Here is a 15180-nt window from a genome sequence, read left to right as displayed (position 1 = left end):
TGACACTTGGAGCTTTCGTTTTGCATGTTTTATATAAAAGGTGATTCGTTTCTTCTCTCTTTCTCAAAGCATCCTCTCTTGCCACTTCAAGAAGAGCCGCAGCGACCGGAAGAAGAGGACCAAGCACTGCAACATTTCGATCAACATAGACAAGACCTTTCAGCTAGCATTATACATTGCTTTTGGAGCTATTTCGATATGCTTCCTACATTTCTCTTTGCTGCATCCTCCTTGTCCATTATTGCCTACTTGTATTCGGTGCTCTTGATACCTACTGTCATGACAGCCACCATTGCTACTTTGAAAAGAGATCCAAATAGCACAGTCTTTAACGGTACAGCAGAAGTGCCTTTGGATATCAAATGCCCATTTTTATCCCCTCGAACTTCACCACCGCAGAGTGTGCATGACCTGAGACCGGACGATTTTCGTATTGTAATGGGATTAGGTGATAGGTATGTGGTCTTGCTCAAATCAAATTATACTAGTAGAACTAACTAGCACAATGCCATAACAGTGTCATGGCTGGCTTTGCTGCCAAAGGTGTTCAAAATGACAATTTTTTCAACATCAAGAACTTGTATGAAAACAGAGGCATATCCTTTGCAATGGGGGGTGTAGGTGTTGACACATTTCAGTGTGATTGGCATCCAGTTAACATGAAATCAATAGGACGCCAATACTGTCACTGTACCTAATATTATGAACTACTACTCGTATCATCTAGTGGGTTCTTCAAAAGGAGATCACATTATTAGTATTTGCTTTGGTAAGTTTTATACAGTCATTGATGAAATATCTACTAATACCTTGGATAGGCAACCAAATTTGTCCTGATGGCCAATACAGACCCAAAAACGATGTATTGAATGCTGCACAATCCGGTGCTCGAAGCTTGAATTTAAATCATCAAATTGATTACATATTGGACTACTTGGACAAGGTGTACAAGACGGGTGGCGCGAAACCAACGGATTGGAAGCTGCTTACAGTCTTCATCGGTTCCAACGACATTTGCCATTCGTGCACAGAGATCACTTCTCTTCCTCCTGCATTTAGTGTCAACGTGTTGGCAGCCATTGAAAGAATTAGAACAAGCGTGTCAAACGTACTGGTGCAAATAGGTAAGTTGACTTTATGGTAAAAGAAAGCAAGAGACTTATGGCCTGAATACAGTTGGCATGATGCGAGTGCAAGACATTGTGGTGAATACTGCCAACTTTACCGATTACTGTCAACCTATACCGGGTAGTAACTTTATTGGCCATGACCATGAATGCGAATGCTCTCACAGTGCAGCTAATCTTACTATCATGAGCAACTTGTTTCCTCAGTACAATCAAGCATTGCAAGACGTGGCACAGCATTTCCAAAGTAGTGTGTTTGAGGCCGACCAACAATTCGCTGTTGTCTATCAGCCTTTGCTGGTAGATATCTTTTCATTTCCTATAGAGGCAATCAGGTAGGATACGGCAGTAATTGCATGGATTCAAACAACTCATCTACTTGCTTATAGTAATATCGATTGCTTTCATCCGTCTACTTTGGCTCACGAGTGGCTGTCCAAGATGCTATGGTATGTTTGAGTTTGGTGTACATGACTATCGAACAAATTACTGACGGGAGCTTGACAGGAAAATGATGTTCATGCAGCCAGATCAGAAGCAAGAAACTCTCAAATTTAATGCCAACGCACCAATTTTCTGTCCTACGGATGAGGATCGAATCAGAACACTGTGATATAATATATTCACTTACCACTTAATAAAAGATTAACTTTATGTTTGATACTTGACTTTGTGTACAGTATACAAAACCCAGTAACTCTTGAATCTACTTTTGCCCTACAAACTGTCTGTCCAATTGTTATGTTATTACTAAAGTATACCATTGACGTTCAAGAACGAGGCATCAAACATCCTTCTAGCTCAATTTGCATGAATGGCCTATGAGTGGAATCTATGTTAATGGTCTGTATCGAAATTTTACTCTTATTTAAGCTTTCTACTATTATATCAAACTCTATAACACATCTATAACTGTGGATTTGACTCTTGTTGGAATACTCCGCATTTGTGTCTATAAGAACGATTTATATTAGAACTGATAGTATATTTGTAATGCCTCTTACTACCCAAATATGTACAAAACACAGCAAAATCTGAAGAACTTGGGCAGTGTTTTCTCGTGCTTGAAGCCGTTCTAGGCAGCCAGAGTAGCACCAAACAAATGCTTTCATCTCATAGCTACTTTCTGACACCTTTGCTGAACTTTTTGGGGACCAAAAAAATATGGCCAAAATATGGCCAAAAAGCATGAGGTACCCCTCATGCTTTTCATCAAAAATCAAACGATCGTGTTTTTGTTCTCCAAAACGAAGACTTTTACTATGGTATATACTAAATCAAAATGTTTTTATGGATCCAAAGCAACCGCTGAAATAACTTTTGCGGGATGTTTATATGTAAAATCTCGACGTATTCTCCAAAAACTCCATTTCATATTTTTAAGGATTGCTCAATAACTTTGTTAAAAACACCTTTAACAATTGGAACCATTGGAAGCGTCTTGAAAAGTATTCCAAGAAAGATTAAGGAAGTAAGGGTTGATAATTACGACTTAAATAGTCCAATTTCGCAAAACAGATTTTGCAAATCGATTCAAGACGAAGAAATTGCCATTTCGAGAGAAAAAAAACTAAACTGCGTTTTAATTAATTCTGGCGGCTAGCGATATCAATGCTGGTTGTCTCTTGAAGGCAATCGATGTTCTTGAAGCTAATAAAAAAAGGGATTGCACATTGAAAAGCACTCAAGATTTGGTCTGCATAATCTCTTTGATCAATTGAGCGTAAAATTAGTGCTTTTGTGATATTAAAACCTATGTTATGCATATATCAATGCGAATATATTTACCGCTAGATGTAGTAATAGCGCTACTCCATAATGTGTGTATGTGAGGAAGTTTTGATCAGCTCAACATACAGCATACAGCAGGAGTGTTGCGTTCCTTTAAGTTAATAAACAGTCATTGGCACATATGAGTCATATGGCTACAAATCAATTCTAATCAATGAAAACGGTGCTAAATCCTGTCAACCGAGAGCCATTACCTATTCATCACCCGAAATTCGACATCAGTTATCCAACCGAATGTTTGCATTACCAACAGCTATTTGGCATGGACAGACTTCAATATCAATTCGACATGTATACTTCTACTAATATATATATATATATATATATATATATATATATATCATAAGATTCTAATTGTGTATTGCATTGACTTATACAATCTTGATGAGTACTACCAATATACAAATATTGACTCATAATGAATTATCATGTCAAAAATTAGGTGACGGTGGGATTCTAAATGAAGGTTTAAAGAGCCATTCAATTTCAACCCACAAAAGAAAAAAAATAGAGAAACCCATTGACCCCTCCTCTTTTTTTTTTCCTATATTACTAAAAGAAACGAACAAAGATGTCTACTGATTGGAGCCCTCAAGATTGGAAGCAGAAGCCTATTGTGCAAGACGTTGTCTATGAAGACCAAGCACATGTGAATCGTGTATTGAACAAACTGCAGCGCTTACCCCCCATGGTATCTGCCGCTGAGGTATGTGATTGAGTGTCTCTTGTGTGGGATCATTTGTCTGACTCATTGACAATCTTATCCAGGTGGATAATCTTAGAAAACAGCTAAAGGATGCTGCTCTGGGTAAGTCCTTCTTGTTGCAAGGTGGTGATTGTGCCGAGCTGTTTGACTACTGCTCTCAGGTATGGGATTGGGTGATCGCTCTACCTTGAGCTCAACTAATTCAGATTGTCATTAGGATCCAATCGAAGCTAAAATCAAGGTTCTGTTACAAATGTCACTTGTTTTGACGTGGGGTGCTCGCACACCCGTGGTGCGCATTGCTCGTATGGCTGGTCAATATGCCAAACCACGTTCTAACCCCATGGAAATGCATGAAGGAAAGGAGATTCACTCTTTCAGGTAAGTGATGTGCAGCACGCAAGGGTAGTGTCCGGGTGATTGACGTCCTGCTGTAGAGGTGATAATGTCAACGGTTTTGATCCCAGTGATCGTAAGCCTGATCCTGAGCGCTTGTTAGGGTAAGTGTAATATGTAAGCACAGCGTTTCCCATTGCATTGACTCTTTTCTGCAGCGCTTATTTCCATTCTGCAGCTACTCTAAACTACGTGCGTACATTACTCGACTCTGGATTTGCTGATTTACATGAACCCTCTAAATGGAATTTGAGCCACGTGCGCTCTGATAACGTCAAGAGAGAATACGAGTCTATTGTGACACAACTGACAGATTCACTTGATTTCATGAGGACTATCGGTGCAGACAATGACAACACAAATGCACTTCAATCAGTCGACTTTTTCGTCTCCCATGAAGCACTTTTGCTGGATTATGAAACAAGCCTTACTCGCTTATTAATGTCACCCACCACCAAGGAAAAAAAATGGTACAACACAGGCTCTCACTTTTTGTGGATTGGCGATCGCACTCGTCAACCTGATGGTGCACATGTTGAATATATGCGTGGAATTGAAAACCCTATCGGCATCAAAGTTGGACCAAGCACGGTGCCTGAGCAATTGGTCAGCTTGCTTGATACAGTGAATCCCAATAAGGAGATTGGTAAAGTGACACTGATTACACGTTTCGGTGCCGAGAAGGTGGAAAAGCATCTGCCTCAGCATATTGAAGCTGTTCGCAAATCTGGTCATATTCCTGTTTGGGTGTGCGATCCTATGCATGGTAATACAAAGACGGCCTCTGATGGAACATTGAAGACCAGACATTTCATTGATATTATCCAAGAATTATCACAAACCTTCCGTGTGCACAAGGATTGCAAGAGTAAGTTGAATGGTGTTCATTTCGAGTTGACTGGCGATTCAGTAACTGAGTGTATTGGTGGCTCAATGGACCTGAGAGACGATGATTTGTCTACAAACTACCAAACTCATTGCGATCCTCGCCTGAATTACGAGCAATCCCTTGATGTTGCTTTCTTGATTGCAAAATACTACGAAAATGAAAGAAAGACCAAGGATTTCCCTAATTTGTGAGACGAAATAACTTGATTGATTAGTTAATTAGAAATAAAAATACGTTTGATCATAGAACAAGCTCATTACATGTCTTGCCGAACATTCTTAAAATCATTTGCTGTAGCATCAATTGAGCGAGAGTAGAGCTTAGAACAGTTTTAAGCATTGCGAGTGCCATGATACTCGGTAAGTTTGAATTCAATCGTACTTTGGCATGCGATCCAATTGCCATAGTATCCTTAGTGTCGTTTGTGGCCCAGGTCAGTTACGCATACGGTAAATGGTTGCAATCAATGCATTATACAAGCGGTAAAATGCCAACAAGCTGGCAACGCAAAGCAAACAGCTTATTTTATTACCATATTCGATCATTCTTTAGAAACAGTGCTTTTGCTCATCTTGTTCTTATCGTGAGCTGCATTGTTCATATTTTAGATGTCTCTGAGTATTTCTCATAAATCATATTATAACAGATGTTCAGTCCTTGGACACTTTTACAACCCTAATATGGAAACGAATAAGTTTCAAGGCATCTGTCAGGCCTGGCTCATATATGATTAATGATTTTACAATCAATCAACAAAAACCATTGCTATTTCTACTCTCTTTCCTCTGCTCAGTGCTTTCAACGTTTTCTTTGAACGACGGCGTGGAGCCTCAGAGATTTAGTCAACGGCTGCGATTGAGACAACAAAACGAACGTACTCGACCATCGAGAAAACCACGTCGTAATAGAAACCTAAGTAACATATTGTTTAAAACACTAAAGAGTGTGGAATTAATGTTTATTTTATTTCAAAGTTGATATTACTGGTAACACCTAGTGTAACAAAACTGACCATCTCTTTGAGAGAAATGTTGATTATGATCCAGATTCCCTTACTGCTGCAGACATGTTATGCAGCCCATGAATCGGCAATGTCCAGAATGGCGTTATTAAACATAGAATGCAAGAACATACCATAGTGAACGATAGTGCTACGACTTGCCGCCTACTTTCCATATGCTTCAAGACCATCTATTACTATATTGCCTTATTTTTAAAGGTTTTTATTACTTGCTCCGCGTAGACAATAGTAGCAGGACTATAATCAAGCGGCGGGCGCAATTTTCTGCGATAATATTATATATGTTTAGACAAAATATGAGAACTATATAAAAGAGGGACTATTATAGGCTGGCATGAATGAGATCTTCGTCGATCATTTTTTGGATGTCGAGTCGGATACTATTCAGCACAGCGGCGGGAGCGAAGGAAGTTTGGTCGAAGATTAGACGATAGTGAGCTTTCCAAATGTTAGACATCGCAATGATGACTATATGATGGGAGGAAGCACGAGGCCGCTGACTATATCGAATATTGTAAAAGTCGAGAGTGAGGAGGGAATGGCGGATATCATCAATGGTTACCGTGGGCCAGAGGAACTATATTGCCTTATGAGAAGCGCATTGAGTTTGCCAGCTAGCCCCACCAGCCAAAGTTAATTCAAATCCAAAACCTTATTCTGTTTTAGATTGGTCAAATTCTATTAATTTTTGACTCGATTGATCTATTTTTGCAGATTCGACTATAAGAAATATGATAATCACCCAATGCTTCCTAATACATTCTTGGAGTGCTTTTCAAGGCGCATCCAATGGTATCAAATAAGATAAATGTTTTGAATAAACTTGTTGAGTAATTTACGAAAATATGAAAAGAGATTTATGGTCAAAATATCGAAATTTTACATATCGAAGTCCCACACAGATGATTTCAGAGGTTGCTTTGGATCGATAGAAACATTTTGATTCATGATATACCATAGTAAAAGTCTTCATTATCAAGGTGAAAAATGCGGTCATTTGATTTTCGATGAAAACCATGAGGGGCACCTCATGCTTTTTGGTCGATTTTTGTCCATGTTTTTTTGGTCCCCAAAAAGTTGAGCAAAGGTGTCAGAAAGTAACTGCCAGATGAGAACAATTGTTTGGTGCTATTCTGACCATCTAAAACGGCCTTGAACGCGAGAAAACACAGTTCAAATACACTCAGGTTTTGCTGCATCAGGGGCGCTAAGGACTAAAAAGGGGAAATACCAGTATGATTCTTGTCCTTATATGAAGTAGTTACGTGTATATGGATGTAGAGCATAGCATAAGAATCAGACCCACAGATGATATCAAGGGTTCCCATGTGTAAGTGGAGGGTCAAAATGAAAGTAGCAGTATTTTGATAAGATATGCAAGAGCAATTAGCAGCACGAGCTGCCGCTGCGCAGTTTGGTTCTCTACCTTTGCTTCGCTTCGGTGAGAACCATCCGAAGCATAAACACTCCTATGATCAGTAATTATATATCAATCAGCAATCAGGGTTCTTCTAACACTTTAGCTATATTAATTTTGCAATATTAGCCAAAGGCCCACGGCAGCGCGAGCCGTTTGAACATAGGCTGGTTTCTACCGAAGCGAAGCGTAGGTCAGGAAACCACCCAGTGTCGAAAGGCTCGTAAACTATAAGATTAGTGCAGCTTTAAACAGGTCGCATCCTTGACTGTAATATATGCAAAACAAACCTGTATGGCTTGGACTATTCGGTTGTTTAGAATGACATACTTATTATGTTGGTTCAGATCCGCCACCATCGTCATTACGACGGTACTATAAAAAAAAAAGTCTACTGCTGCAAGCACCATCAAGTGCGTCTAAAACCAGGCATGTACGAGTATTTCAATGTAGCTCACATCATAAAGAATAAAGAAATAGACACAGAGTAACTACGTTGTACAATCGATCATCAATACTCTTGTGTATATCCATGCTGTGTGCTGTACAACAAAATGTCATTTAAAGCGCTCGGTTTGGTCAAGTGGCCAAAACCATTTTTTTTCTCTTTTACCATGGAGATTTTCAAGATGTCGGGAAATGATGCCAGTTAGAAAAATATGTACCATTAGTCATGATGTTTGTATTTATGGGAAAAGGACGCATAGCATATAGTCATGCGTGCATTAAATTAGCCCAACGTGCTCCATCATCAATCTTGACCTTGATTTACTCTTTTGTTTTTAAGCAATATGTACTACTATACATGGATAGCTGAGATGAACTCAATTCAAAAAGGTACACTAAAAAGCAAAACGCTATTGTCATAATGCGTGCGACGTATCGCAGCATGATTTTTGTAAAGATGATAGACCTGCTACTATCATACGGTCATTTGAGTTTATCGAATTCCCTCTGAATCCGAAACACATCCTATGACAATTGTTGAGAAAAAAAAAAAAAGAAGATTGATGTTATTTTTAGATGTTGATTGAAACGGCAAAGGACAATCCAATAGGAAATGTAGAGATAGTTGTAATGATAGTAGATCAATTTATATTGCAATATTTCGAATAATTACAATAGAACAATATGAGTAGATCTGTTATTGACTTTTTCGCTTTTGTGTAGCTGTAACAGAAAAATTTCAATACTTTTTCATCGCCATTATTCGCTCAAGGATATTTTCATACAAAAACTACGGCTTTCTTGTGCTTCTATTATTTTGCAACCGTAAAAAAATAAACTCAAACACATAAAACTTGTTTGCTTTTAGTTGTATAATTACTGATAAACAAATATACATACATTCTAGATCCGTTAGGCTTGATCTCTTTTTTTAATGGGTCTTTCCACGCAGCGAAGAAAGTTCAACGGAGCCCAAAAAGCGGCTAATTTTCTGATCTACCCAATCATATTATATTTTAATTTAAGGGACCTCCAATCATCGTTGACAAAAGCTATCGGCATTTAAAAAATAACAAGGGCGTATTTTTGAACCTGTGTGACTAATGGGAATATTGGTGATTCGTTTGAACTACACAACAAATCAATAAAAAATTCTAGCCAAGCTCTCATATATCTCGGAATGACCAAATTTGTGATCCTATACTTACTCCATCAAGGTTGGAAACAAGTAAAAATCTCTCTCTAGATATTATTTTGCGTTTATCATTGGGCTGAAAAAAAAAAAGTCTAATGTCGCACGAATCGTTACAATGTCCCCGCTTAGATACAGATAACAATATTTCGTAACATTTTTGTGGATTAAAAAAGATGAAAATGGACAATGATAATCCAGAAAAGAAAAAGTGGAGAACTTCTCTCGTGTTTCACTCTATTGTTTTTGCAAACCTAGCCATGATAGATGGCTGTCGTATAGTATAAAACGCATTTGTCATTTTATAAAAATGTAAATCTTAAATTGATACGGGAGTATAGAACCGGGCATAAAAAAATTTCTCACCTTCTTTTGGCCCTCTGCTCCTCAACCTTAAATTTCCACACAATCATCCTGAGTTTCCGCGCAATTGTGTGGTGGAAGAGTGGTGGATTATTTAACCTTTTCCTGTTTCTTTTTCTCTCTCTCTCTCTCTTTTCATTTCGAATATAAATCTCAGTAGTACAAATCTCGGAAATCTTCCTTCTCTTTCTCTCTCTCTCTTTCTTTCTTCTACATTTTATACTCTTACCACTTGAAAATCAAAATGAATACTGTTCATGATACTAAAGAATGGCAAATTGCCATGCCAAATCAGCAGGCGCCGCTCCAAACCCCACCCATTGCAACAGCAGTAGACACATCTCCCAAACTCGCTCAGGCCAGTACTGGTGCATTCCCATCTAATGATTACGCTCATAATAACGTCTACCATCAACATCCACAACATCACCAACAACATCAGCCAATGTAAGTATCTTTTGCAAAGATTTAAAACATAAATGACCCGTGCATTCGTGTCAATTATGCTGTACCTGTCGCTGTTTAGTGCAACAGGTACTACAAAATCAGGATTTTTTGTATTTATTTGGTAACCTTGTTGGTTTATATTCACTGTAGGCACAACTATCCCTCTTCCTCTCCTGGCGCTGCTACCCCTGAAGCTGACGGAAATGTTAATGGACTACCTGGGTAAGCATCTATTTCACACTTTTTTTTTTTTTTTTTTTTTTTTTTTTTTTTTGCAACCTATCAAATCATATTACATCTGTTGTAATTGGTCATCTCCACCTTGCCTCCCTCCTTAGCCCCGTTATTTTCTCTCTCTTTACTTGATTTCTACATTTGATTATTGTTTCCTTTTTAACTCATCACAACACTTTTGATTCATTTGTATAGTATGATTGCTCATTCTCAACCAAGTACACCTCGCCCAGAGAATACGGAAGCGCCATTGTACCGCCAACCTATTCCATTTGCTGCCAGAAATGTTGTCAGAGGAAGAGCTAATCTATTTGCTAATGAAACTGGCCCATACTTTAGTTCCACCAAGCCTTTTGATAACCTTTATTCATCTGATAAATCCACATTGTAAGTGTCGTCATGTGTTTGTCTCAATACCAAAACGTACTAAATTCACAATGTCCTTTAGATTATCTGTTCGCGTGCAATCTAAAATGGATCGTGGTTTCTTTTTGGCCGATAACGACTGGACCTGTTACAGACGCAACTACTTTCAAGTCAGCAGTGTCTTCTCTGTTCATGGATTCAATCATTACTACTCTGTCAATGAGCCTCACGTTCTTGTCAAAGATGACGACGGTGCTTTGTATAACGTGCAGCGTTTCCTCCTCGGTGTCTCTGCTCGAGTTGCTAACAGTGAAAAGGAGATCGAGCTGATTCAACATACCCCCAAGCGTGATAAGGGCCCTCAATACAGACCCAAGCCCAAGCCCATCACTCCCGGTGGCAATCTCAGCATGAGCTCTGTTGCAAACAACCAAAACATTGTAACCTTTGAAAGAGTGCAATTCAAGACTGCCACTGCCAACAACGGAAAGAGAAGAGCTGCTCAGCAGTATTACATTTGTATCATTGAACTCTTTGCTGAGACGGATAGAGGTCAATTGATCAAGATCGGATCTTGCCAGTCTGCTCCCTTGGTGGTTCGAGGTAGAAGCCCAGGTCATTATGCTGACAATAATCAAGAGCGTCATCATCCCTATCCTGTCAACGGCACTTCCACTAGCTCATCGTCTGGCCCTGTCGGTACTGATGCTCCATCTGATTCTGCTACACCTTCTTCTACATTGTCTGCAAAGACGGAACCTATGACTCCACCTGGTCGTCAGCCTATTCAACAACAACCACAACCTGTCTATTACTCAAAGCCTCAAGATTTGCCTCAGCCAATGATGCACCATGGCTATGATCAACATCATCAAGCACCTCAGCAACCTCAAAATTACACATATTACTCGTCTTACCCTCACTATGCGAATGCTGTTCAACAACCACCTTCCAATGTATCATCTCCCATGTCACATCCTCCTCTTCCTTCGCCTTATACGCATCATGCTCAAGTGCCCAACTACGCGGTTCATGATGCTGGCCACTCTGATCCCTATTCAAATGAAGCGTATCACAACAACGCACAACCCACTGAAGAAGTAAAGATGCACCATCACCATCAGCAATTCCAGATGCAACAAACAGGTCCTATTGAATCACCTCACAGCGGCTATGATTGGCAACGCGCTCGATACAATAGCTCATCGTCTGGCTCGTCTTCAGTACCATCTCCTGGTGCTCATCAAGGTAGCGAGCCTCAACAGACCTACTTTTCACACCATCAACAACAACACCACCCGGAGGGACGTTCCTACTCTCCCACAACACCCACATACTCACCATCTGTGATTCAGCAACAACACGTCAGAAAGTACAATCATGGCGCCAATCCACCTACAAACATGATGAACAATGCCTAACCCAAAAGAATATATATTTATTACACTTCTATATTATTAACAACCTATATATATATCTATACACATAATTAAAAATGCAATTGCTGTGCTATTACTACTACTACCACTACTATTACTACTACCACCACCACTACCACTGTATAACTAACTCTAAAATACCAATAAAAAACAAAAAGACATCTATCATGCATTCATTTATTTTCTGCGAGCTGTATTAACCCTCTTTATTGTCACCACCATTTGCCCCTTCTTGCTTGTGTGCTTGATCAATGAAATCATTGTACACAGCCTCCTTGACTTTGAGGATAAACTCGGTTTCATTCTCATTACTCATAAAGATGTGCGCTCTCAAGGAATCCAGTAATTTGTCCAATCTCGACTGAGAGCCGAACGGAAGCATCATGTTCACTTTGCTAGATGGCACACATACAATCAGCCTTTTATCTCACTACTAACATAGCCACCACGCCAGCACTTACTGCTCGTAATCCTTGTACTCTTGTATCAGTCTTAAGAGTTGATCCATAATGTCAACAGAGACCTGCTCGCTTTGTATCACGGTTCTACGACATGCAAATGGCACACCTGTCAAAAAGTTAATTAGTGTTCATGGTTACGCTTTAGCCATGATTTTCAACTTACGAAATGAGTGTAACGAGTTCCATTCCTTACTGATGTGCAAATACTGGATCTGTGAACTTTCGCTTTGAATTTCAGGGTCGTATGGTGTTACAATCACGCCGATAAACGGCTCATCGCCTGTCTTTTCTTCTCTGAATAGCGTCTATTGTGTGTGTGTGTAAACGCTCAGTTTGTTATTCATGTTCAAAAAAGCAAGAAACTTACTTGATACGATGTCTGATTCTCAATGTCTCTGATACTGGGATGTGGCTCAAATGTGGGATGTGAATGATACCAGCCTACCACGTTTAGACCCTTCGCTGCAAACACTTCACGGGCTTGCATCTCTGACGCTGGATCCATTTCGCACTGAATACCGGTACTCGTACTCTGACATGGAAACACGACTTTCACTTGCAGAATCTTGGATTCACCCCTTGTGATAAAGTTACCGCCCAATAAGCCAATGATCTCTGTGTGCGCTAAATGCGAATGGAAATCCATCACCAGCAAGCAATCGCTGGATATTTCGAGTTCAAAGGGTGCTGGATTATCCTCCGTATAGTGCTCTGTTGGCACTAATCTAAAGGGATCGTAGCCTCTTCCAAAATCGTCGCCTCCGTAGTAGTGATGAGATAATCGCTTTACCGTACGTGTCGGTTTTGAATCTAAAATAAACATGAAACTTGTTTAGGCTCTCAAAACAACAAACATTGTACCACGCCGAGGCTACCTAGTCTAACAATCACTTGACCATGTTCAATGACTCGTCCTTCCAATTCCTTTGGGTCCACCCTAAAGAGAGAGAGAGAGGTAAGCAGCGTGTCTCGTAACAACTGCATGGATTACGTTACCATTCTCCAGCTTCATTTCGCACCTTGCGTTTTCTAGGCCCATCGTAACCTACAACATTACCAGATGCATCCTCCATGGCATCAAACAATATCTGCTCCTCGTCATCGCCCTGGCCATTCCACTCACGCGGGACCCGTCGAGGAGGTCGCGGTGCACTTGTAACACAATCCACATTGATGGCGCCAATTGATTCAAGATACTCATGCACTCTGCCTATCGCATTCACATCACCACAGTCTTTGAGGCCTTTGCGGGCGCTTGTCTTGGTGAGGTATTTAGGTTTGACTAACTTCCAACATGCCAACATGTGATTTCGTATTTTGAGGTAACGGTCTGGTGTCTTGCTGTATTTCTGCTTGAACCATTCTGGATTGTGAGCCATTTCTTGTTCTGATACCTCAAATGGGGAAAATTGGATCGCTTCTGATTGGTGGATGTGTGGTGCTGTAGGTGCTGTAGGTGCTGTAGGTGCTGTAGGTGCCTGGGTATCGTTCGTCATCTCATCTTGATCCGTTTTGATCGTTGCTGTATTAGGTGGAGTCGTAGTAGTAATAGTGGGTGTTTCTGATCTTGCAGGTTCCTCGGGTTCCTGTTTGGGTATATCTGGTTGCTCTTCTTTGACAGCCATGGGTGGCTCTTCCTCATCACTTTCAATTGAGAAATCATCCTCTGACAACGCTGCTTCCTGTTGCTCTATCTGTATCTCTTCAGTCTCTGCCTTGTCTGGTTTCTGCTGCTGTGGTGCTGGAGAGGGAGACTGTATTGATGTGGAAGGCTGTAGTATGGAGCTATCAATCTTGTCATATTGCTGTAAATGTCTGGCATGGTTCTTGCATTGTAGCGGATTCCTCGTCTTGACATGCTCAGAGATGAGTCTCCAGTTGCCATAACCGTACTTGATCTACTCGTGCGCTCAATTAGCATGTGCTGTATGCCACCCCCTTTTTGTATTACCAATGCCTCTTTTAACAAATCATCCTCTTCCTCATTCCACCGTGTTTTGTGAGAGGGTAATGATGCAGACGATAAAATGGCTCCTAGCATATACTAAAATGAATACAATTTATCTTGGCAATTCTACATGTTACAAACCTTCTTTTCGAGATTTTTTTGTGTATGTGCTTGTCGTTGCTGTAGATGTATCATGCTCAAAGTCGTAGTCTTTGTCTTTGATTGGTGATTTGCGCTTCTTCTTGGGCGCAGATTGCTGCTTCAAAGTGCTGATGGTATCTCTGCCGTAAAAGTACGCTTCTTCTGCTAGCATCTGTTCAATCAGTTTGCGAGATTCGTCATCCATATCCAAGTTGTCACTGGCGGGTGGTGCTGGCGCGGTCCATGTGTCTTGCTCTGTGGGTTCAGCTTGCTTGATGTCGCTTGATTGCGGCTGTGATGGCTCGCTATACATGTGTTTAATGTCCAGACTTGTTTGCGCAGAAAACGAAACGCTACCTCATTGCTAGTCTTTGCAACTCTTGCTTTTCTTCGTCGCTGCCAATGTCGATAATCTCCTCATCTACATCCATTCTTTTTGTAGGTATGTGTGAATGAATTACACAACATTCATGAGGAAAAAATTGATGCACTTTTTCAACTGGTGACTGCCGCGCAAGAGGCTTTTTGAAGAGAGCGGATCAAGAAATGCCTCCCACTTTTGATGAGATGAGCACCTGTAACGCTCATTGCGTGCATACACTAACCACTAGACTCTTGCAACGAAACGTTTCATAAAAATAGCCTGGATAATCTGCTTGGAAGCGTCAATTTGACAAGCAATGTGTACAGCAGCTATCAATATGATAGTCGGATTATGAGCTTGCATGATTGTTGTTGCTCCACATGGCTTCCACTTTTGAAACAGGCAGCGAGCTGTTTCAAACATTTATATTA

At 40.3% G+C, this 15180-nt stretch overlaps 4 protein-coding genes across 4 annotated transcripts; 3 read left to right on the top strand and 1 right to left on the bottom strand.

Annotated features, from left to right (window-relative positions):
- Window positions 1-198: 198 nt before the first annotated feature.
- On the top strand, window positions 199-1740 carry ATC70_000693 (uncharacterized protein; the record flags this gene model as incomplete). The annotated part of the gene is made up of 7 exons (XM_064820104.1): window positions 199-455; window positions 518-617; window positions 673-769; window positions 819-1124; window positions 1177-1462; window positions 1517-1576; window positions 1635-1740. 7 exons carry the CDS (start codon window positions 199-201, stop codon window positions 1738-1740), a joined length of 1212 nt encoding a protein of 403 aa, XP_064684024.1.
- A 1749-nt stretch (window positions 1741-3489) lies between these two features.
- On the top strand, window positions 3490-5100 carry uba3 (NEDD8 activating enzyme; the record flags this gene model as incomplete). The annotated part of the gene is made up of 5 exons (XM_064820103.1): window positions 3490-3624; window positions 3687-3785; window positions 3842-4005; window positions 4062-4124; window positions 4179-5100. 5 exons carry the CDS (start codon window positions 3490-3492, stop codon window positions 5098-5100), a joined length of 1383 nt encoding a protein of 460 aa, XP_064684023.1.
- Window positions 5101-9593: 4493 nt separating this feature from the next.
- Window positions 9594-11817, top strand: DRS2_1 (aminophospholipid translocase; the record flags this gene model as incomplete). Its single annotated transcript, XM_064820102.1, has 4 exons — window positions 9594-9796; window positions 9947-10018; window positions 10226-10417; window positions 10479-11817. The coding sequence occupies 4 exons, from the start codon at window positions 9594-9596 to the stop codon at window positions 11815-11817; spliced, it is 1806 nt and encodes a 601-aa protein (XP_064684022.1).
- Window positions 11818-12031: 214 nt separating this feature from the next.
- On the bottom strand, window positions 12032-14816 carry ATC70_000690 (uncharacterized protein; the record flags this gene model as incomplete). Its single annotated transcript, XM_064820101.1, has 9 exons — window positions 12032-12230; window positions 12297-12402; window positions 12460-12601; window positions 12664-13106; window positions 13172-13233; window positions 13293-14194; window positions 14248-14330; window positions 14386-14690; window positions 14743-14816. The coding sequence occupies 9 exons, from the start codon at window positions 14814-14816 to the stop codon at window positions 12032-12034; spliced, it is 2316 nt and encodes a 771-aa protein (XP_064684021.1).
- Window positions 14817-15180: the final 364 nt, after the last annotated feature.

Source organism: Mucor velutinosus (assembly GCF_035048745.1).
Source record: "Mucor velutinosus strain NIH1002 chromosome Unknown tig00000041, whole genome shotgun sequence".
Classification (NCBI taxonomy): domain Eukaryota; kingdom Fungi; phylum Mucoromycota; class Mucoromycetes; order Mucorales; family Mucoraceae; genus Mucor; species Mucor velutinosus.
Note: the sequence above shows the minus strand (reverse complement) of the source record. Positions and strands in the feature narration are given on the sequence as shown.